Source organism: Protopterus annectens, chromosome 2.part0 (assembly GCF_019279795.1).
Source record: "Protopterus annectens isolate FY-2018-M chromosome 2.part0, PAN1.0, whole genome shotgun sequence".
NCBI lineage: Eukaryota > Metazoa > Chordata > Ceratodontiformes > Protopteridae > Protopterus > Protopterus annectens.
This window is the reverse complement of record NC_056728.1, coordinates 763,829,060-763,854,656: the sequence shown is the minus strand read 5'-3', so window position 1 is coordinate 763,854,656 and position 25,597 is coordinate 763,829,060. Positions and strand designations below refer to the sequence as shown.

The following is a 25,597-nucleotide window of genomic DNA, read 5'->3' as shown; positions in this document are numbered from 1 at the left end:
TTCTGGTTTAAAAGCCCACATTTGCACTTGTTTCTCACCTTTTTTGTAACTAGTCTAGTCCAGATACAGATTTGCTGTATCCAGGATTGTTAGTAAGCTTCTGAGCCCTCCAAGCCTTTCTGTGTTGGAGGGAAGCCTTCTACCTTATCAGTGAGAGTGGTAAGCACTAGGTAGCCTATCTACCACAAGAGTGGTTTCTGGCCCAGAAATTGTAGCTTATTGGCCGTTTGGTAGTTTCTCCATTTCTTTCAACTTTCTGGTTTAAAAGCCCACATTTGCACTTGTTTCTCACCTTTTTTGTAACTAGTCTAGTCCAGATACAGATTTGCTGTATACAGGACTGTTTGTAAGCTTATGAGCCCCCCAAGCCTTTCAGTGTCAGAGGGAAGCCTTCTAGCTTGTCAGTGGGAGTGGTAAGCACTAGGTAGCCATCTACCACAAGAGGAATGGTCTCTGGCCCAGAAAAATGTAGTTTACTGGTCATTTGAGCAGTTTTCCATCTCTTTCTGGTCTAAAAGCCCATGTTTGCGCTTTTCCCGCCTTTCCTGTAACTAGATTAGTCCAGATATAGATTTGCTGTATTCAGGACAATAAGCAAGCTTCTGAGCCCCTCAAGCCTTTCTGTGTTGGAAGGAAGCCGTCTAGCTTATCAGTGGGAGTGGTAAGCACTAGGTAGCCTATCTACCACAAGAGGAGTGGATTCTGGTCCAGAAATTATAGTTTATTGGCTGTTTGGGTGATTTTTCCATCTCTTTCAACTTTCTGGCTTAAAAGCCTGCATTTGCACTTGTTTCCCACCTTTCCAGTAACTAGTCTAGTCCAGATACAGATTTGCTGCATCCAGGACTGTTTGTAAGCTTCTGAGCGGTGCCAGAGACTGCTCTTCAATTTCTTTCCTTAGATCTGCTAGTTCTCTCCTCTCCTGCACTTTTACTAGCTTATTAATCTAGCACTTTACCAGACTTCTTGTAGCAATTATTGTAACACACAAAAGTGCTATCAGCAGTAAATGTTCTACAAGGAAACAGCTCCGGTACTTATTATTAATGCCCACCCCTCCAGGCATGTCGAAAGGTCAGTTTCCTATGCTTTCTCCTATTAACCTGGTGAACTTGGGCATCCTGAGGCAATGTATCAACTGCCTGATGTACACTGACAACCCTCTCCTCTTACCTCCCAACACTCAGACTTGCAAGAGATGCACTTATATATCTAAATTGGAAGCCACGCACTCTCCAACCAAGACCGTAATAGCTGGTCAAGAGGAGAAGGTCAACACTTGCACCACACAATATGGAACACATAGCCCTCCAGAACACACACCAGCACTGCCTTCACATAAAAACACAAACCACAAACCCACTTTCATGGAGGCTCTCAATAAAAATCTACCCAAACAGGAGAGACCTCCAAGGCAGAAACGCAATCAACCACCACAACATAAAACTAATCACCAAAAACATAACTCTCCTAAACAGTGTGCCACTCAACCAAAGCCCCTAAAGCAAAACAGCATGCCCAACACACTAGTCATAGGTGATTTGATAGTGAGGCACACTGATGTCCCACTCACTAGGTTGAATAAGGAGAAAGTAACAGTCAGCTGCCTGTCAGGTGCCACTCAGGTCTTTCAACAACAGGTACAAATATGACTCAGCCATTGTACATGTGGGTGTGAATGACCTGAGACGTAGCTCCCTGGACTACATGTAAAGAGACATGGAGGAGCTCTCATATTATGTAGCCCAGGTGGGTATGACCTTAGCTCTGAGCATCATCCTACCATCACCCAGAATGATACCACAGTACAAGCAGAAAATTATTGATTTCAACAACTGGCTAAGTTACTGGTGTCACTCTAATGTGATCCATTATCTGTCTGCCTGGGATGACATGATTGACCGACCTTGATGCTTTGCCAGAGATGGCCTGTATCTGTCACCAGTGGGCTTCCGGATACTAGCCAAGGCTCTTGCCACCCCTATAGTGTCTTTTTTAGGCAGTGTTCCAAAGACCAAATTACCAACGTAACAGCTACAAACAAATGCAATCTGATGGTCATGCTGTTCAACGCTAGAAGTCTAAATCTTAAAATGCACTCACTCGAAGCACTCTTTAAAATGGAGAACATCTATATTTGTGCTGTAACAGAGACCTGGTTCAAGGCAGCAGAAAGCACCCCTACACTACCAGGCTATAACTCTTTCCACACCTGTCGGCCCCAGAACTTGGACCAAAGCTCCAAAGGTGGTGGTGTTTCCATATTCATAAAGGATCCGCACACCTCCAGACCGGTAGCCCAACATAATACATCAGAGATACTTCAGGTGCAGCTAACACTGGGTAAGACAGTGATTCAGGTCGTAGCCTGCTATAGGTCCAAGACTCACACTCCACGGTCCTAAGCACCCTGAAGAATATTAGGGACCAACCTAACACTCTCATACTAGGCAACTTCCACTACCCCTCCATTAACCTGGAAAACTACTCATGTACCAATACACTTGCCCAAGGATTCCTGGAGTTCATTAATTCCAATGCCCTGGACCAACTCGTTCTTACCCCCACTAGAAGTAGCAACATCCTTGACCTGGTCATTACTAACATGGGCAACCGTTACTCTACACAAATAGTCAGCTCCTCCCTGGTTAGATCCGACCACAAACTAATAACCTTGCAAATCTACACCCCCCCCCACACACACAAAGCTAACCACCATGAAAAACTTGTCCAAAGCTAACTTTGGGCTCCTAAAAACAGAGGTGACTAACTTCACGGCACTCATGCAAATGGGGAATAGTTGCATGACTGCCAAATCATACACCAATGCACTGTACGAACACATACACAAATGCATGGATCTTGCCATACCCAATAGAACCAAGAAACTCTCCTCCAAAATAAGAAAGCCAATCTGGTGGTCCCCTGCCATAAACAAACTCTACAACAGAAGGAGGAAACTGATGCGTGAAGTCCCAAGACTGGAAAAATTCCCCTTATCAGCCTCAACAAAAAGTCGAGATCCCTCATCAAACCCTCTAAAGCTAGCTATGAAAACAGAATTGCAGCAGGCAGTAAAGCCAACCATAAGGCCTTCTATAGTTATGTAAAGAATCTTCATGGCAATATCCAGATTTGCTCTGAGCTACTGCACAATGATACCTCCTATACCAAGCCAACAGATATTGCCAATATACTGGCCGACAGATTCAGTGCCAACATTACGCCCTCTCCCCCCATAAAGGACCAATCACAATACCAGTAGATTGCCAGGCACCCAGTATTACTGCTGCACAGTTTAAAACAGCACTGCCCAAGGCCAAGAATACAGCTACTATGGGACCTAACAATATCCCTGGCTGTGTTCTACATGAACTACAGCGTAAACTGGCACCTCACCTGTGAGCCCTGTTCAGTCATAGCCTCACCTCAGGCTTTGTCCCTACTGAATGGCACACTGCTACAGTCATCCCTCTCCACAAAGAAGGAGTGACTACAGACCCTGGGAACTATTGCCCCATTAGCCTGACAAGTCTGATATGCAAAGCTATGGAACGCATCATCATGGACCTAATAAACAAGGATATAGGGAATCTCCAAACTCTGGATCCCACACAGTTTGGTTTTTTGAAGGGTAGATCATGCCTGCTCAACCTCTTTGAGTCAGTCACCAGAGCTGTGGATGAAGGCAAGGTGGTTCATACAGCCTACCTTGATCTGGCCTAGGCCTTTGATACCATTCCCCACTCTCGAATCATACAAAAGTTCACTAAGTTAGGCATCAACCCCTATACCACTAGGTGGGTTGCAAACTGGCTCACAGATAGAACCCGCAGTGTGAAAGTAGCTGACTCCAAGTCAGACTGCTGACTATTCACGAGTGGAGTCCCACAGGGTTCGGTCCTGGGTCCTCTCCTGTTTGGTATCTACTTCTTTGAAGTCCAAGCCAACACAAAGGGACGCTGGCTGACAAAGTTCACAGACAATTGCAATTTGGGACCTATTATTAACTCCCCAAGTGATGTTGACATCCTACAGAATGGCCTCACTGAGACCAACGACTGGTGGCAGAACCATGGCCTTAAGCTCAATGCCAAAAAATGTGTTGTTATCCCCACTGGGAAAAACCTAGTTCCTATGAATTACCACATTGATGGTAGTCCACTGAATGCAGAAGGTGTTATAAGAGATCTGGGAACACAGGTTGACAGCAACCTCTCTTTTGATCACCACATTGCCACTATGGTCAGAAAGTCCTTCTATGTGGCATATCTCATTACTAAGGGTTTTGCATCCAGGAAGAATTAGGTCATTGTCTCCCTCTACTCTTCCCTCATTAGGCTAGTCATCAAATACAATGCCCCATTTGGCATGTACCTCACTAGTCACCTGCAACAACTGGAGAGACCACAAAAATACCTCACAAAGAGGATCCTAGGCCTTAAACACTTGTCCTATATGGACTGACTCAAAAAACTCCAACTATTCTCTGTCTCATATCGCCTACTTAGAGGCAATCTCTGCTTGATTTACAAAGCCATGTCTGACCCAGCTCTGTTAGAAATGCTACATCCAAAGAAATCCCAATCCCTCCACACCACATGCTCCAGAGAACTCAACCTCATTACCACAATCAACAGAACATACTGGAGGGACAGGTTCATAACCCAGAGACTGCCCATGCTATGGAATAGACTTCCTGTACATGTCAAGCAGAGTACCTCGCTGACCCTCTTCAAGAGAAACCTTGATGAGTGGATGGGAAATAGAAAATTCACCCTAGGGATAACTCCAGTGGTTCTACTCAACAGAGGCACTGGGAACTAAAGTCGGGTGGCACGATGCCAGGGTAATCCTATGGCTAGACTTGTAAAGGCCCCAGGGCCATTAGCCTAGTACACACCTATGAATCTATATATATATATATATATATATATATATATATATATATATATATATATATATAAATTTATATATATATATATATATATATATATATATATATATATATATATATATATATATAAATTTATATACAGAGACATTGCTATAGACAGATATCCAGATATCCATGTGTCCATGTGTGTGTAACACCTCATGATCACCAGGAACCAGTTGGAAATATTAATAAATAATTAACTCATCACTCCTAAAACAGACATTATATCAAAATGTAACAAGGGCAAAACAACCATAAAACCTTGTAGCTTAGTATATAAATGTATAAAAAAGTAAATGTTGAGCTACCATTCTTTACTGTAGTAATAGAAAATATTACTTGAGTGCCAAGAGGCACAGTGCCAGATGAGGCTACAGGCAGACAAGGAACCCAGGTTAAATGAATCAATAAACATTAAATGTTTTTTATTACTACAAAGATTTTGATATTTTAAAGAATGGTAGCTCAACATTAAATTTCTTAAACATTTCTATACTAAGCTACAAGGTTTTATGGTTGTTTTGACCTTGTTACATTTTGATACAATGTATCTTTTAGGAATGATGAGTTAGTTATTGGTTATTATACCATGACCCCCCATTATTATTCCAAAACGTGCATGCTGATTGGCCAGCGCGCCCGTTGTAAATCGAGTTATACTAATGGAAAAAAGGTCCGGTCGCCCGGACTTTTTCCATTAGTATAACTCTCTTTTTAAAACACTGTCTCGCTATGTTAAATGGGTTTAACATAGCAAGACAGCTTTAAAATAAGCAACGGAAATCTCCGTTGCTTATTTTAAAGCTGTCTCTCTATGCTAAACCCATTTAACATAGCGAGACAGGTTTTAAAAAAAAGCAACGGAGAAAGCAAGATCTCCGTTGCTTTTTCAGTTTTGCTATGTTAATGAGTCTAACATAGCGAGACAGTTTTAAAATAAGCAACGGACATCTCCGCTGCTTATTTTAAAGCTGTCCATGTTAAACCCATTTAACATAGCTAAAAAAGCAACGGAGATCTTGCTTTCTCCGTTTTTGCTCACAACTCTGATGTACTGCGCTGGCGCAGTACATCAGAACTGCCACGGATGCCAGACATCTGCGGAAGGGCAGCAAACAGGCATTATATATGCCATTATTTAAGAAAAGTAATAGTTTCTTTTCTTAAATAATGTCATCATAATAGCAATAACTTCTGGGTGTGGGTAATGCTGATTACCCACGGTTGGCTTTGTTTGGTCCCGAGGACCAAACCACGCCAACCGTGGGTAAATCCAGCATTACCCACACCCAGGTGTGGGTTATTGCTATAATATTTCCGATTAGTTCATGTGTTCATGTGGTGTTACCACCCTTTTTTGAAAGAAAGTAACTGTTTGACTTGTGTTTTATTCTGAAAAATGTTCTTGGTTTGGATAATAAAGGAACAAAAGCACTCACAATTATGTTCCAGGCTCCTGTGTGTATTATATGTTTTAATCTCCTATGTGCTGGCTGTTTAGTAGTTCGTGTTTCAGTTTGCATGTATATACAAACATATGTAGAAAAAGATAACACACACATACATATATTTTTATTCGTATAAGCCCACATGGATCAATTTCATTTTATTGCAACTTCAGTTCACTGAAAATCACATGGTCAAACTCATTTTACTGAAAGCTCATTGACAGAAAAGTGTGGAAGTCTACAGAAAGTATGTGATGGGATTATTTCTCACCATAGGGGTTATTATGGTAGTTAGTCAAGCAGACTAAGTGTGGACTGCAACGGTCAGCATCAGGTTGTATCCTCCAGGTTTGTAGAAACAAAGAACTGGTATAAAAGCCATGGATTAAAACTAAATTCCAAGAAATGCATAATAGTATCCTTTGGGAAGTCATCCACCCCTGGTAACTATCATATTGACAACACACCCCTAAGAGTTAACCCAGCAGTCAGGGACTTGAGGACCCACACAGACAGTAATCTAGCCTTTGACCATCATGTGTTATTCTATGTTGTGCAACTTATGAACAAAGGTGAGGTTTCTAGGTCCAAGGAAGTCACTGTTCCACTGTATTTAGCATTCATCCGACCTATCATCAAGTACAATGCCTCCTTAGTTATGTATCTAACCAGGCATATGCAACAACTGGAACATCCATAGACTTTCCTCACTAAATGAATACAGAGCATAAGTAACATGTGCTATGCAGACTGCCTCAAGGCCCTATCCCTGTATTCTGTCTCCTACAGGCTGTTGAGAGGAGATCTATGCTTGGCATACAAGGCATTGTCAAACTCCACTCTGGTGGACCTCTTGCATATCTGCAAAACAAACAGCACCACAATTACCTGTTCTAAAGACTTAAACCTTGCCTGTGATATAAATAGGACCTGTTTGATAGACAGGTATGTATCCCAGAGACTACCCCCTTCTCCAGAACAGGCTCCCCATCAATGTGAAGCAGAATTCCTTCCTATCCCAATTCAAGAGTAACTTGGACAGTTGGATGGCAAACTGGAAATTCATCCTTGTTTGGCATCTATGTCTGTAAATGGTCACGGGCAGCTTGTAAATGGTTCATATCCCAGGCCCATGATTGTAAATGTTTCATCTCTCAAACCCCTGCTTACACTTATCAAGGGTACCAGAACTTGTAAGAGATTTGGGAAGCATGGCTAGGCTTAAAAAGGCCCTTCTGGTCATTAGCCTACTAAACATTTATGAACCAAACAACTTCAACAAAATTCAGTGCTACCATGTATCTATCTATCTATCTATATATATATATATATATATATATATATATATATATATATATATATATATATATATATATATATATGTGTGTGTGTGTGTGTGTGTGTGTGTGTGTATGTATGTGTGTAAGCATTCACATAATCAATCTTCACTTCAAACTTACAATTTTCAGTTTTTCATTCTTGTTTGTTCATGTGCTGTATTTTAACTACAAAGTGCATTTGGTTGGACTTCATCAGTGTAAGTGAATGGGCATTTTCAGTTTACTTACACTGGTATTTCCTGGTGGGATAGGTGTGTTTTCTGACACTTGCACACAGTTAAGTAAGGGGTTTGTCCTTTTCTCCACTGTCATGTGATCTCAGAGGTGATATGTTTACAGTTGCAGTTTGCAGGGGCATGGAGAGGCACACACTATAGGACTACAGGAGGGCTTCCCCTGAAAAGATTGGTTTTAGTGTTTTATTTAAGCTGAGATGGTTTTGATGAATTTGATGCAACACTTTTTTTGATGGTCTAGGTCTCAGCAGAGCCATAAGGACCCTATTAGCCCAGGTAAACATACACTGATTACTAACTGTGTTTCTGTTACTTGAAACAGAAGATAAAGATTAAAAGAGGAAACCATGCTCATTTTTTATCAGTATCTGCTTCTTCTGATTCACTGTACATCCAGACAAAATATGCAAAATTTAGTTTCCATTTTTGCAGGCAAACTAAATTATACTTTGGTTATGTGATGGGGACAGATCTCTTCCCTCTTTAAAGAAGGTAAAACGGAGACAGAAAAAGGAGCTATTTTGATTCAAGTGGGAAACAGGGATATAATCCTGAACAGTCCAGACAAGAACAAATCAAAATGTCTTATATTTACCTTTTACATTGTAGTCAGTCAATCCATATTGTAGCAAGTAAACACAGTTTACATGTATCTTAAGTTAGAAATTTAAATGTTCAGATATGCAAATTAGAAGGATAACTTCAGTGGAGAGTGAGTTTAACATTTAATAATTTATATGACACCTTCTTAAAGTTTTGATTGCAAATGTATATCTAGAAGTTGTAGTGTTCTGGTTGTAAAAACTGGAAAATTAACCATCTAATATTCATTTGTGTTCTCTCTCTCTCTCTCTTTCCCAGGCAATGAAAACCCTCAAACATAAAAATATAATCAGTCTCTACCAAGTCATCGAAACTACAAGTTACATGTATATTGTAGAAGAACTAGCAAGCGGAGGGGATGTAGCAGAATGGATGAGTGACCATGGTGCTTGCAATGAACAGCAGGCCCGAAAGTGGTTCCGACAGCTATGTGAAGGCGTTGCTTACATGCATAGTAATGGCATTGCACATCGGTATGGTACTTCAGAGTTATTACAATGTTATTACTGTCATTCATAAAGGGACAGATAAAAACATAAACCCTCTGACTTTACTCTATCTTTCATTAGGAATACATATAACAGTTACTAACCTCTTAACAACCTGGAATATATCTAAATGCAAACCTTATCCTTCTCACTATCATGGATCTACACATCTTACCTTTTCCATTTGTTTAACTGCAGCATGTAGAAACAATGGAGACACCCACATCTTATGGAACAACAGTCACAGTTCTGCTTAGCCACATGGAGCTTGATAGTTTGACTATGTACTGATATGATATTTAAGAAGTAATACTCTGTCCTATTATTATGAACCAGTTGAATAAAGATCCATTAGTGGCTCCAAACCTGGAGTACCATTGTGGGGATGATTTCAGTGAGTGACTAAAGCCAATTTGCCCATTCTGGGCTGAGGTCAGATTGACAGTGATATTGCCATCTATAGGACAGAAAGGTGCACAGTATGCAGATTAGCTGGGATATGTGTTTAGCTCTGTCAAGCCACCTCCTCAAAGCAAAGGAAGACACTGCAGGCCCTTTGAATCTGTGAGCATTTGTGTCATCCAATGAACAGAAATAATTTGGTGTAAAACTGAAAAAAAAAAAAAAAGCAGATAAAAGCAGCAGGAATAATCCAGATAGTGGTAGCGACCATGCAGCTCACATAGGTTCATAGGTTCATAGATAGGTACTAGGGCCTATATAAGCCTAGCCAAACGGTACCCTGGCTTTTGTCAACCAAGAAAATTATTTTCCTGTGCCTCTGTCAAGCAGAGCCACAGAAGTGATCCCTGGGGTGAATTTCCTATCTCCCATCCAATCATTAAGATTTTTCTTGAAGAGTGCTAATGAGGAGCTTTGTTTGTTATAGCTAGGCAGTTTGTTCCAGAGTATGGGAAGTCTCTGGGATAGGAATCTATCCCTCCAGCATGTTCTGTTTATTATGGTGACAAGGTTTAGGTCCCTAGAGCATGTAGCTCAGAGGGATTGGGATTTCTTTACGTGGAGCATGTCCAACAGCTCTGGGTTTGACATAGCTTTGTATGTTAGGCAGAGATCGCCTCTGAGTAGGCGATATGTGACAGAGTAAAGCTGGAGTTTTTTGAGACTGTCTGCGTAGGGCATGTGTTTGAGGCCAGTAATCCTCTTGTGAGGTACTTCTGTGGCCTTTCCAGTTGTTGTAGATGTCTTGTGAGGTACATACCAAAAGGGGCGTTGCACTCTATAATGGGTCTAATGAGTGATGAGTAGAGGGGAACAATGACCTCTTTTTTCCTGGATGAGAAACCTTTTGTGATGAGGTGTGCCATGTAGAAAGATTTCCTGACTACTGTTTGATTTGATTATCAAAGGAGAGACTACTGTCCACCTGTGTCTCAAGGTCCCTTATCATACGTTCGGTGCTAAGTAGACTGCTGCCTATGTGGTAGTTCATGGGTACAGTGTTTTTAACAAAAGGGATGACAATGCACTTTTTGGCATTGAGCTTGAGGCCATGGCTTTGACACCAGGCATCTGTCTCAGTGAGACCCTTTTGTAGGATGTCCACATTGTTAGGAGTTTTGATTATGGCTCCTAGCTTGCAGTCATCTGTGAACTTTGTTAGCCAAAGACCTTCTGTGTTAGCCTGTACTTCAGAGAAGTAGATACCAAACAGGAGAGGACCTATGACTGAACCCTTTGGTACTCCACTTACAAGTGGTCTGAAGTTGGATTTGGAGTCTGCTACTTTCATAGTGTGGGCTCTGTCAGAGAGCCAGTTGGCAACCCATCTTGTGACATAGGGATTTATACCTAGTTTAATAAGTTTGTCTATAATTCCAGAGTGGGGGATGGTGTTGAAAGCCTTGGCGAGATCTAGATAGGCTGTGTGAACCACCTTACCCTCATCTACGACTTTGGTGACCTCTTCAAAGAGGTCTATCAGGTTTAGGAGACATGATCTGCCTTTTACAAACCCGAACTGGGTAGGGTCCAGAGTTTGGAGATTACCAATGTCATTGTTTATAAGTTCCATGATGATACGCTCCATAGCCTTGCAGACCAGGCTCATCAGGCTAATGGGGCACTAGTTCCCAGGGTCCGTGGTGGCTCCCCCTTTGTGGAGTGGGATAAACGTTGCTGTGCGCCATTCAGTGGGCGCAAAGCCTGAGGTGAGGCTATGATTGAACATGGTACTTAGGTAGGGTGCCAGTTCATTCTGTAGTTCATGTAGAACGCAGCCTAGGATGTTGTCAGGTCCCATGGATGCTGTGTTCTTGGCTTTAGAGAGTGTGTTTTTACCTGTGCAGCCATGATTACAGGTACTTTGCATTCTTCCGGTATATTGATGGGCACTTTAGGGTATGAGAGAGGGGCAACGTTAGCACTGAACCTATCTGCCAGGATGTTGGTAATATCAGTTGGTTCTGTATATTTAGTGCCATTGTGCTGTAACTCAGAGCAGATCTGAGTGTTGCCATTGAGATTCTTAACATAGCTATATAATGCTTTGTGGTTGTCTTTAGAATCAGTGGCGATTTTGTTTTCATAACTAGCTTTGGAGGATTTTATGAGGGATCCCAGCTTCTTACTGAGGCTGGCCATGGAGTTCCTCCAATAATGGGATTTTACTCTTTTTTGCAACAGTTTCTTTCTTCTGTTGTAGAGTTTGTTTAATGCAGGGGATCACCAGATTGGCTTTCTTTTTTGGAGGATAGCATCTTGGTTCTGTTAGGGATTGCACGATCCATGCAGTCGTGTAAGTGCTTATAAAGTGCAATTGTATAGGATTCAGCAGTCATATCTCTATTGTTCATCAGCATGGGTGTCGTGAAGTTTGCCAATTCTGTCTTAAGAAGCGTAAAGTTGACTTTGGATAATTTTTTTATGGTGGTTTCCTTAAGGGGGGGTGGGGGTGGGATGTGGATGTCTAGGGTGATTTGTTTGTGGTCGGATCTGACCAACGAGGAATTGACCTCTGGTCAATTTTACCCATGTTGGTAATGACCAGGTCTAGGATATTGCTGTTCCTGGTGGGGGTGTGGATAAGTTGATCCAAGGCATTGGAATTTATGAATTCCAGAAAACATTGAGCACAAGAGTTGGTACATGAGTAGTTTTCCCAGTTAATGGTGAGGTAGTTGAAATTGCCTATTATTAGGGTGTTAGGTTGTACCCTAATATTTTCCAGTGTATCACAAAATGAGGAGTGGGAATCCTGGGGCATGGTGGGGGATCTGTAGCAAGCTACAATTTGCATTGTGGTCTTGCCCAGAGTTAGTTGCACTTGGATAATCTCAGATGCATTATGCTGTGCAACTAGCCTGGAGGTGTAGTTATCCTTAATGCATATGGACACGCCTCCGCTTTTAGTGCTTCGGTCCGGGTTAGGTGGCCGAAAGGTGTGGTATGAACTATAGCCTCATAATGCAGGGGTGCTCTCTGGAGCCTTGAACCAGGTCTCTGTCACTGCACAGATGTCGGTGTTCTCCATTTTAAGGAGTGCCTCGAGTGAGTGCATTTTGAAGTTTAGACTTCTAGCATTAAGTAGCATTACCCTCAGATTTTGCTTGCTTGTACCTGTTACAGTGGTGAATTTGTCATTTGAATCTTACCTAAAAAAAGGCACTATAGGGGTGGCAACAGCCTTAGCCAGTATCCGGAATCCCAAAGGCGACAGGTGCAGGCCATCTCTGGCAAAGCATCGTGGTTTGTCGATCATGTCATCCCAGGCAGACAGATACTGGATCCCCTTAGAATGACACCAGAAGCTTAGCCAATTGTTGAAGTCAATAATTTTGTCCTTGTACTGTAGTATCATTCTGGGTGATGGCAGGATGCTACTCAGGGCTAAGGTCATACCTGTCTGGGTTACAAGATCAGAAAGCTCCTCCATGTCTCTTTTCATGTAGTCCAGGGAGGTACATGTCAGGTCATTCACACCAACATGGACAATGACAGAGTCATATTTGTACTTGCTGTGGAGTGACATGAGTACATGCGTTATGTGGCGGATCCTGGCACCTGACAGAGCTGACAGTAACTTTCTCCTTGTTTAGCCTGGTGAGTGGAACATCAGTGTGCCTGACTATAGAGTCACCTATGACTAGAGTGTTGGGTACGTTGTTATGCCTTATGGGCTGTGGTTGAGTGGCACACTGAGTTTGTGGGCTATGTGTCATTTGGGTTGTGTTGGGGGGTGGAGGTTGCTTGCGTTTCTGCTTTGGAGGTCCCTGTTGCTTGGGTAGATTTTTTTTGAGAGCCTCAGTGAATGTAGGTGTGTGTTTTTTGTTTCTATGTGTGTGTTTTCGTGGTGTAGGTTTTGAGGGACTATGTGATGAGTGTGGTGTGGTGCAAGTGTTTACCTTCTCCTCTTGACTGTCTAGTCCACTCTTGGGCAAAGAGAGCTTTGCTTCCAGTTTGGTTATATAAGTGCATCTCTCACAGGTTGTAGTGTTGGGTGGTAGGAGGGGAGGGTTGTCTGTGTATATGAGGCAATTGCTGCATTGCCCCAAGATGTCCAGATTCATCAGGTAGACAGGAGAAAACACCTGAGCTGACCCTTAGACATGCCTAATGCCTATATACGAATATAAAAAATCCACAGAAATAATCACATGATAAAAAAAAAAAAAGCTGATGGCCGCTTGGATGACAGGATTACAAATGGACTGATCAACAGCAGAAAGGCTGTTGGTTAGGAGGCAAGAGGGGTAAAGATATAAAGAAAAACAGTATATAATAAATAATCAGCTTAATGGCTAAGGTGTTTGCCTTACAAACACAAGGTGCAGGGTTTGAGTCTCACAAGGGATAATTGGCTAGGTTTAAAATAGCTTGCAAGGGCAGTCTGCTTAGTACTAAACTATGAACCTATGAGCCAATGAGCTCCTCAAAACACAAAACATTGAACAAACTCATTGGCAATTACCATCACCACCAACTAAATAATCTAAAAAGTAATGCAAATGTAAACCAACAGGTTACATTTATGATTACCAAAACTGAAACTAAAATCAAATTTTACATCCAGGCTTTGCCTCCACATTCCCAGAAATTAAATATACTAATTCCAGGGTCAAACAACCTCATTGAAAGGGGAAACCCACCTGAATTATGTAACAGATGAGATGCTGAAATTTGACAGCTACATAATTCGACCAGCTACGCCACTGATAAATATCACCAACATTTCAGTACACAATGAAATTCATAAAGCAATGAACCACATAATAACCAAAGAAAACATATTGCAAGCACTAAGTGCACAATGACATCTGAAAAAAAAATAATTGCAATTTGTTGTCACCTTCCTTCAGCAGTTTAACTCTTGTGAAAGCAACAATTCATACATTTACCAAAACCAGATCACTGGTGATGTACCTAAAGGCATAACTCTCCAGTAATGGGCTCAACTGCAGAAAACAAAAGTATATAATCATCATAATAATGCATCTATGTTGTCTTTTTTTATCTTCCTCAACTGATGGGTATCAGATCTGACCTCGGATCTGACTTCGACCACTTCATCAAACTTTGGCTCTGTAGCTTGAGCTCCTCCACCCATAATCCTCTCTTCTCCTGAATTACCTCAGATAAAGTTTGCCTTCTAGTCAGCCTACCAATTTGCACCAAAAGAAAAATACCTAGCAATAAGCATACTCCCATTTAAATTATATTTCAGCTATAATAGGAAGGAAAAGAGGACCAGAGCTTCTTCAGCAAGGTGGGCAGGAATTACTTCTGAGGACATACTAGGAGCCTAAATTAAAAACTTTCAAAACAAGATGAAGGGTGGGGATGGAGGGCAGGAGGTTGAGGAAGAATAAAAACAAACAACACAGATGCATTGTTATGGTGAGTACATAACTTTTGTACCTGATGTTGTCTTTTCATCCATTCCTCAACTGATGGGACAGACTCGCCAGCTAGAGAAAAACCCTGGGTACTCCTCAAGGAAGGATATTCCAGAGTACAGCAGAGCCAAATGCTGCCCTATTTCTACAGAAGATATCCAATTTGTAATGAGCTATAAAGGTATGAGCACTGGACCAAGTAGCAACCTCACAAATATCATCTATGGAACCTTTGGACCATAAAGCAGATGGCATACCCATAGATCTGACGGAATGAACCTCAGGAGTTTAGGTAATAACAATCCTTTAGTCTTACAAACAAAATAAATGTAATCAGTGAGCCATCCGGTTAAAGTTACCTTTGAAACCACCTTGCTCAATTTAATCTTAGAAAAGGAGACAAACAACTGGTCTGATTTCCTGAAATCTTTAGCTCTATAGAGACAGAATCTAAGCTGTCTATGTACATCCAACATGTGCAACATGTAATCTCCCTTGTTAGAAAAACGTGGAAAGAAAATAGGTATGTTCCTGGATGAATTGAAATTTGTGTCTTCTGGCAGCTTAGGTAGAAAAGAAGGGTTAGTCCAAACGAACATCCTACCCTTATGAAAAAAACAGATATGTGGCTGGGAATAGAGCACCTGGAGTTCTAATACTCATCTAGCCGAAGTAATGGCAACCAGGAAGAGAGTTTTCCATGAAAGGAACTTTTAAGTCCACAATGGATGAAGGCTCAAAGAGGGGCTGGATCATAGCTTGAAGAAGTACTGTTAGATCCCATGGAGGAGTACAGTCTTTAATGGGTGGTTGTAGTAAAAAGGTACTTTTGAGAACGGCCTTACATAATTGTTTTTGACTAAGTGAAAATTAGAATTGGCAGCAAGTTGTACCTTAACTGTTGAGTCATTAGCTTCATTATTGAAAATGGAAGCAAGAATGTTAAGAAAAGCTGGGATAGATGCTGAAAAGGGATCTAGTTGTCTCTGGACAGCCCAAATGGAAAATCTTTTTCCATTTGTTCTTATAAATCTGTTTTACATAATCTTTCTGGAACAATGTAAGGATATTTTGAATTTGGGAAGAAAATCTGGATTCTCTAGCCATCACTGGAAGTGAAGAAACCATGCTGTCAACTTGAGGATCCTTATTTCTGGGTAAGGTGTTCCATATGGGCAAGATATAAGGTCCTGTTAAGGATCCAACACCCAGGGAGGGTGAACTAGATGAGGCCATAGGAAGGGAAACCATACTTGTCAAGACCAGAACCAAGCCATGAGGATTATCTTGCTATCTCACTGAAATCTGAAATGCTTTCTGAAGAAACTTGGGAATGAGATGGGTTTGGAGGAAAGGCATACAGGAGACTGGGGGGGGGGGTGGCAGTCATGAATTAGAGAGTCTCTTTGAGACTCCCTTTCTGGATGGATCAGGGCAAAGTACCTGCTGCACTTGGAATAGAGGACGGAAGCAAAGTGGTCACAGCATGGTTAGCCCCATTGGCAATATATAATTTCTGCTACTAATGGATTGAGAGACCATTCATGAGGAAGTAAGATGGACCTGCTCAATTTGTCTGCTAGCATGTTGGATTTCCCCAGAATATGCATTGCCAGTAGACAGTGGTCAGTAGAGATCCACACTGCCACACTCTCATTGCTTCTTGAAATAAGGGTAGGACTGGGTTCCCCCATTTGTTGCTGTAACAGACCAACAACATGTTGTCTGTCTGGATAATAACCATCCCTAGGGGCGAATATCATGAAACTCCTGAAACACTAATAGGACTGCTCTCATTTGAGGATATTGATGTGAAGACTGACCTCCAGCTGAGACCACATGCCTTGCACCGTCATTCCCAAATAATGTTCCCCCACTCTAGTTGGGAGGCATCCATTGCCAATGTGGCCCAGGAAGGATAGAACGGCAGCCCTGAGAAACTTCTTTTGCATGAATTCACCTGGCTATTTTTTCCCTGCAAGTATTTGTAATTCAAATCAGTGCAGACAGAGGGTAATGTCCTATTGACCATTGTACTGCAAGTGTCCATTGTAGTACCCTCATGTAAAATCTTGCTAGAGGTACCAGAACTATGGAAGCTCCCATGGACCTGAGGAGCTATAAGAATAGCCCAGCTGAATGGGAAGCAAGAAAGGTAATGTGTCATGCTTGGCTCTGCAGACCTATGTCGCTGTATCAAGACAAACATCAACAAATTCCAGGGCTTGAGTGGGAGAGAGTAGAGATTTGCATAATTCACTGTGATTCCTTGTTGAAGACATAGTTGGAGCAAGGAATCCCTGGCCTGAATCAGTACAGACTTGGTAGAAGCAGAAAGGAGGCAGTCATTGAGATATGGAAACACATAGAATCCTAGCAGTCTCAAGTGAGCTGTGACCACTACCATGCACTTGATAAACACCCTGGGGGCTGAGATGAGACCAAAGGGCAGGACCCTGAACTGGTAATGACTGGCTCCCAGCCAGAAGTGAAGGTATCTCCTAGAGTGCCTGTGTATTTTGATATGATAGTATGCATCCTGGAGATCTACAGAGCACATCCAATTATCTTTTTGCAATAGCATCGGAATGGACTGAACTGTGATTATCTGAAACTTTGAGTATTTGACAAACTGATTCAGATTGTTGAGATCTTAGTCTCCCCAGTCTTCTTTGGCACTAAAAAGAATCTTGAATAAGTTCCAGATCCTTGCTGTGGGGACAGCTTGCATGACTGTTTTTGCCAGCAGTTTTTCTATTTCTATGGTTGCTGCATTCCTCTGACTGAATGGAACATCAGGGATTCTTTTAGTCCATTGGGGAGGTTGAAGGGAAATGGTATTTAATAACCTCTGGATATTATTCTGTGTACCCATGTCTCTTTCGTGATGACTGGGCAGGTTACTGGGTGCAGTGAGAAGCACCCACCAACTCCCTCCAGAGTGCAGCAGTTGGACAACCTTTCAGGGGAGCTGAAAGGGCTTCTCGGAGAAAGGACTTTTGAAGCCCTGATGCTGTTGGCCTCCTCTGCCATGAGGATGATGTCTCTCATTAGAGCCCCCCCCCACTACATTGAGAAGATCTCTCTCCATAGCAGTCCTGGGACGAGCCTTGAGTCTTGTGGATCCACCCAATCTGGTTTCACAAAAAAGCCCTCTGAAGGGTAGAAAAATGTTTTCCCATAGCAGATAATGTTTTCCCATCCTGCTCACTCCTGGAGAGTTACTTTACCATAGTGCCAAACAAGTCTTGAAGGGCTAAGCAAAGTCACAAGGCACACAGAGGCATGCCTTCTTACAGCAATCCCTGAACATGTGCCTCTTGAAGCTCCTTCTTAGGCATTCTAAATCAACCTCATGGAGGCATTCTATAGGGACTGGAGGGTGGCCAGCTGCAAATAAACCATATTCCTGTCCTCCAAAAGCATGGACCCTGAAAGGGTATTGGAAAACTCCTTGATCAATTCCCTCTGAAATCTTGTAACATGTTCCAAGCAGTTCAGTGACTTGAGGGTAAAGGTCATTGTTGCGTAAATCTGCTTCCCAAACCTGTCCAACACCTTGGACTCTCTGTTTGGAGAATGGACAGTTCATAAAGTTATTTTTTGGTGGCCACTGTTACCACCATAGCATCCACTGTGGGGCACTTGCTCCAGTGGGCCCTATCCTTTGGAACAATGAGGTACTTATCTGGTCTCTTGGGGATAGGATATATAAGATCTATGAAATCTGGAGCCTTCCAGTCCTAGTGGGAGATGAGGTCAACCATCTCACCCACCAGGGGGACTACCCAAGATGTAGCTCAGATAGCACTGAAAGCCTCAAGAAACACTGACTCCTCCAGGGAGGGGGGGGGTTGGAAGATCAACCATCTTCCAGTCTCAAACATTCCAGGATTTAACCAAAAGAGACATCCTCAAGGGGTGATCTGGGGGACCCTCCCCTTCATCAAACTCACGGTCTTCCATCAAAGACTCCTGTGGGGAGTCCAAGAGCCTCCTTTTGCATGTAAGCTTCTGAGGGGGGCTCACAGGTGGGAACTTCAGGAAGGACTCAGAAGTGCGAACAGAAACCCGAATGAGGACTGTCTCTATGCTTGACTGGGCTGGCTCTCCCGATGAGATAGGATGAAAAGACTTAGGGTCCAAAGTAGACAGTTGTAGAGGGGGTGAACCCTGGTGGGGCAAGGATGTCTTATCCACAGAAGTGGAAATGCTCTCTCCACTACCTGAAATGGAGAGGTCATGGGGGAACCAAAAACCAACCTGGCAGTCACCTGCCCAGGAAGGCTCAAAGCACCCCCAAGATCCTGCTTCAAAATAGAAGTCAGAGCCAAGCTGTTGGATTCTAACTCAAACTCCCAAACCTGGCACCAACACTATAGTTCTGAGATCCTTCTGGCTCCCACAAGGTCAGAGCCATCTAGATCAGAGAAGGTGCTGGATTCAACAAGGGCCAAGCATTATGATCCAACACAGACAAACTCAGGATTCTTGGGTTTGGAGACTCTGAAACCAGACAGTGGGTTGGAGTAGGTGTCAAAAGTTGGAACTGGATTGGTGGTAGCCTCACAGATCCAATGGGAGATGGAGACAGAATTGCTCCCAACTGAATCTGAGTTCTGAGAAACTTTCTTATCAACTTGTCCTTGTCTGCTTCTGTTAGGCTGCTAGATGATCTAAGGAACAAAGAGGTTGAGGGTGGTCTGGACATCCTTCAAGGTGTCTCCTGCAAGAATGGTGACTGAAGTCTCATGGAAATAGGCTCCAGAGAAAACCCAGGTGACCTATGATATTGAGATTTTGACTTGTACTGAGTTGAATACAAAGGAACAGTTGGATTCAAGGAATTTGGTTTTGGTGGGGTTGGATCTGAGGAAGCAGACAGACCTGAAGAACTTGCAATTTTCTTGGGCAGAGCTTAGCCTGAAGTAGAAGGAGGAGTGTGATCTGGGGAATGCTTTCTTGAATCCTTAGCCTTCCTAGATGAACACCCCTTTAGATGACTCTGAAGACTCCTTGGAAGGGGGACCTCCAGAAGATGAAGAAGAGGAAGTAAAGGGAAGCAATCCTTTTAGAACCAGTTTGTTTCTGCACTCTAACAGTTTCTATGATTAAATCCAGCACAAATTTCACAGTGGGTGTTGAGTTGCCTTGCTCCAAGGCAATAAACACACTTGGAGTGAGCCTCTAAGTTAGGAGTTTTGTGCCCACAAGATAAGCACTTTCTGAAGCCAACTGTTTTTTCCAACATTTTTAAACAAGCACAACAACAACCAAATAGTAAGAAAGCCAGAATGGTACACAACAGAAAGGAATACAAACAGTGGTATGAATTAGTACCTAAACTCTCAGGTAGCAGAACAGAAAACAAGGTCACAAGGCCCATTGAGACAAAAAGAATGTTATCTAACAAATAATGATTTTTTTAACAGAAAAATGGGGGGGGGGGGGTGAACTAAGAAACAGAACAGGAAACCACTACAGTAAATAAGAGAAAAGACATCTGCTGCCAAATACCACTCAAGCTATAGGTGATCCTGTCCAAATGCTAAAGCTGCAAATGACATAGGTTCATAGGTAGGTACTAGGCTATTGGCCCTAGGGCCTATATAAGCCTAGCCAAAAAGATACCCTGGATTTTGCCACCCAAGAAAATTATTTTCCTGTGCCCCTGTCAAGCAGAGCCACAGAGGTGATCCCCAGGGTGAATTTCATATTTTCCATCCAATCATCAAGATTTTTCTTGAAGAGTGTTAATGAGGAGCTTTGTTTGTTATAGATGAGCAGTTTGTTCCAGACTATGGGAAGTCTCTGGGACAGGAATCAATCCCTTCAGCATGTTCTTTTTATTGTAGTGACAAGGTTTAGGTCCCTAGAGTGTGTAACTCGGAGGGATTGGGGTTTCTTTACGTGGAGCATGTTCAATAGCTCTGGGTTTGACATAGCTTTGTATGTTAGGCAGAGATCACCTCTGAGTAGGCGATATGCGACGGAGTAAAGCTGGAGTTTTTTGAGACAGTCTACATACGGCATCTGTTTGAGGCTGGTAATCCTCTTTGTGAAGGATGTCTGCAGCCTTTCCAGTTGTTGTAGATGTCTTGTGAGGTACATGCCAAAAGGGGCATTGTACTCTATAATGGGTCTAATGAGTGACGAGTAGAAGGGAACAATGACCTTTTTTTTCCTGGATGAGAAACCTTTTGTGATGAGGTGTGCCATGTAGAAGGATTTTCTGACTACTGTGGCGATGTGATTATCAAAGGAGAGACTACTGTCCACCTGTGTCCCAAGGTTTCTTATCACACTTTCAGTGTTAAGTAGGCTACCACCTATGGGTAGCTCATGGGTACAGAGTTTTTACCAAAGGTGATGACAATGCACTTTTTGGCATTGAGCTTGAGGCCATGGCTTTGACATCGGGCACCTGTCTCTGTGAGGCCCTTTTGTAGGATGTCCACATCGTTAGGATCTGAGGTTATATCTGAGGTATTTCTGGAGAAGAGAGGATTATGTGTAAGGGGAGGAGCTCTTCATAACTAAAGTCTATCAAAGTTTTCAGCTGATGTGATGTGAGTGTCATAGATGAATTAGAAATAGACTGTAAGGTCACCAACTGTGAGGAAACTGAAGTCTCTGCCTCAGAAGTACTGGTCCCAGAGAGAGATTTTGAAAGTTCTTTGATCAAATCTCTCTGTAATCTGGTGAAGTGTGCCACATAATTCAGAGACCTGAGTGTGAAGGTCACTGATACATAAACATGCTTCCTAAATCTGTCCAATGCCCTAGACTCCCTGTTAGTGGAATGAGCAGAGGAACTCTGTTACACAAGTTCTTTCTTTGTGGCCACCATTTTGATCATAGCATCCACTGGTACTCCTTTGCTCCAGAACTCTCTTCTCTTTGACGGTGTCAGGATCCTATCGTGGTCTCTTGGGGATCGGCTCAACTGAAGCAGGTTCCCTGTATGTCTGCTGAGAGGTCAAGTCAATGAGCTCATCAGTGGGCAGAGTCACCCAACAAGAATATGGGCAACTACAAATACCTCCAGGATTACCAATTCTTCTTGGGAACAGTTATCAGTAAACACCACCCCTTTGTTTAAGGATCTCTAAAATGTTTACAAATGTGACATCATCAGGTGATGATCTTGGGAATCCTTCCCTTTCATTGAAATCAGTATTTTCTGTGAACATCTTCTAAGGGAAGTCCAAGTGCCTCCTCTTGCACTTCCTCTTCCTAGGGATTTCTTTGGTGGGATGTTCCAGAGAAGTATCAGAAGAAATAGTTTGATCCTGCTGGGTATCCTGGAGACCTTGGGCTGGCTGTCCCTGTGGAGTAGAATGTTGAGGCTGAAGACACAAAAGCATCTGGGATCCAGATGGATGATCCAAGAGTGGGAAGAGTCAACTGTCCTCTAGAAGAAAGCACTCTATCATATCAAAGTCAGAGTGTCCTGGGGAGAAAGAAGTTATAGGAACTGAGAAGACATGCTTCTGGATTGGTGGCTTCCTCTGACTTGAAGACACACCACCCAAGGCAGAAGTCAGAACTGAGCTACTGAATGCTGAGGCTCCAAGGGGCAGAGACAGCTCTGACTTCGGAGTTGACTTAACACCTTGGATCCTCCATTGAATCTTTGGGTCCAAGAATCATCCAGTTCTGACACACTTGGAGCCAGAGCACTCAGAGAACATATCAGAACCGAAGATAAAACCATCTTCAGATCTGAAACAGACAGCACTGGGAGTCTTGGATCCAAGTGTTCCAAAGCTGATGGATGGATCAGAAAAGGAGCCAAGACTGGTGGGGTTGTACTAGTAAAGGTCTCCAAATGCATGGGGGTAAGAGCCGGTAGAACTCCCATCTGAATTTGTGTCGAGAGAAACTCTCATCATTCTGTCCACATCTGCTTCTGTAAAACATCTGGAAGAATGAGAAGAAGCTGTGGAAGAAGATCTTGAATGAAGGTATCTTTCCAGGAATAGAGATGGGAGCCAAGAGGGTACAGGATCCAAGGAAGACATATATCTAGTCCTAGGTAGTTGTTTAGATTCGGGATGAGCCAAATCCAAAGACATCAGATCCGAAGAATTGCCTTTAGGATCCAAAGTTTTTTGGGTTTTCTTAAGTGGTTCTGAGGTCATATCTGAGGAGGACTGAGAGTTTCTGGGTTGTTCAAAATGTCTTTTTCTGACTTCTTTTTTCTCTATCCTTGAGGTTTGAGCTTCAGTAAGTGATTCTCCAAAGGCTGAAGGAAGAAGGCCCTTAAGAATAAGTTTGTTTTTTCTGTCTACCAGTGCTCTAGGATTAAATATCTAACAAATGGATCAGGAAGACTGCAAATGGTCAGAACGCAAGCAGTAAACACATAAATCATGGGTAACTGACAATGGAATTTTATGCCCGCATTTGTCACACTTTTTGAAACCTGATGGTTTATTTGCCATTTTAAACAACTAGACACCATGGAAAAACCCACTCTACAGACAAAAAGGAAGTTAAAGCAGAAATAAGGATTTTTTTTTGGGGGGGGGGGTTAATACAGTATAACGAAGGAAAAAGAATACAAACAATGGTATTATAAAGATTACCATAAACAGTATGAGGCAGATTACCAACAACAAGGGGTACCAAAATGGTAAAAAAAGATAGCAAAATGAATATCTATAAAGATTTACATTAAACACATAGGTAAAAGAGAGGATAAAGAGAAGCTTAGTGACAAAAGAAGTTTTGAAAGAGGTATATGTAGAAAAAGTAACTTATCCCTTTAACAAACACTTGAGAAGTAAAGCAATCACATCTGTACACAATGGCAGCAATAGAGATCTGGAGAAAGAAGGGGACTACTGCATTGTGGGTAAGGGAGGAGTTAAAGCGCTTGTAGCATCCATGAGCTGTAAAAACGCAGCTGAGTCGGATCTGAGGATTGGATCCAAACCCATATGTGGAGGAATGAATGAAAATTGGCATCCGATCAAATATCTTCATCTGCAAACCTCATTTTGTGTCCCTCTTCATCTCTGGACCAAATATGTATTCTGTGCACAACTCCTCTGTTCCCTAAATGCAGCAATGAAGCTCAAAATATGACAAAGACAATAGTCTTCATTACCACCTATATATCTTGCATAACCATAATCCAGTTCTATATACTGTATAGGAAATCAGGTTATTTCTTCAATTTATTGTAGTCTTCTCAAATAGTTTCTACTCCCAATCACTTCATGGAAGAGGATCAGAGACTGATGGAGAAAAAGGAGTGGAAAAGAATAAACATAGTTGCCAACATCTGAAGTAAACTATTTCAGGAGTAGACCAGGAAACACAAAGCTCCGCAAAGAATACAGGGAGTTTGAGTTGATTGAAGTAGTGAGCCTTGAGGAGTTTGTTGGTTATAACAAAGCTCTACAGAGTTAGGGGACCAGCCACTGCTCTGCTGCATTCATCTGTGTAATCCAAGGAATCTGTTGCATTCTGCTAACCATAAGTAGAATTTTATACTGTATTTTGCACTTTTAAACTGTATTTTTGCTACATTGCTGATTTTTTAAATCTGTCCTTGCTGCTTTGTTGCACTTTTTGTCTGCTGTAGCATAGACTAGATTCAGACCTGCTGAATCTGGTTCTGTTTGTTAAATTGAGCATTAAACCAGACTATCTTTTGTTGGAGAGGTCCCCAGCACCCTTGTGGCAGGTGAGTGCAGTTAGGACTCATCTGATTGAAGGTTGCTGGCACAGGGCTTGATTTTGAGCTTTTTTATTGATTAAATTGCTTAATTCAGTTTGCTCACTGCTGCTACAAAAGCCCCATGTTTGCATGGGTTTGTGCTTGTTTTAACACAGCTCCATAGAGTAAGGCGACCAGCCACTGCTCTGTTGTATTCATCTGTTTACATGTAGCACACCTCCATGCACCATCACACACTACCGCACAGTGTGTGTGTGTGGGGGGGTAACTATCGGCGATTATAGATGCAAAAACTTCAGTAGATAAATTTTTCCTTAGTAGCTGCCCATTATTTGTCTGAGAAGCCCTTCAGTTGTGCTTAACTGCTCAGAGAGCACCGTAGCTGCACCTTTGTCCCTTAAACAGTCACAAAACCACGAAATCTACAATAGTCTCATACCATTAAGAGAACCCCCACTAGTATAGCCCACACCCCTCCATCTTCTGTCCCCACTGTGAAAACAGGATTTAACCTAGAATTATAGGTGGTCAGTTTCCTTCTATTTCTCCTACCAGCCTGATTGACACGGGTTTCCTGAGGCAGTGTACCTACTGCCTCATTTACACTGACAGCCCTCTACTCCTAAATCACCCAAGAACAATTTGGGAGTGATGCATCTATACTAAGAATCTGGAATCCTTGTTCTCTCACACATAGGACAGTAACACTTAACAGGTTGTCAGCTCACATACTACACCACTTAAGCAAGCCATGCACTCAACACATAAACCATCCTACATGGAGGTATTCACCAGAAACCTACCTAAACACCAGAGACGTTCCAACCACAAACATGCTACACCTAATACAACACTTACAGCACTCAATATACATAAAACACAAGCACCAGTGTCTCACCAAATAAGCCCCTAAGGCAAAGCCCATCTAAACCAATCTTTTTTAGTCATAGGTGACTTCATTGTGAGACACAAAGATGTCCCACTCACCGGGCTGGAC

At 42.3% G+C, this 25,597-nt stretch overlaps 1 protein-coding gene across 1 annotated transcript in view; it reads left to right on the top strand.

Moving 5' to 3' along the window:
* LOC122792782 (testis-specific serine/threonine-protein kinase 4-like) overlaps positions 1 to 25,597 on the top strand; it is a 69,432-nt gene that overhangs the window by 25,593 nt on the left and 18,242 nt on the right. The window contains exon 2 of the mRNA XM_044060352.1: positions 8,825 to 9,039. Coding sequence (XP_043916287.1) covers positions 8,825 to 9,039 — 215 coding nt within the window. The remainder of the gene's footprint in view (positions 1 to 8,824; positions 9,040 to 25,597) is intronic.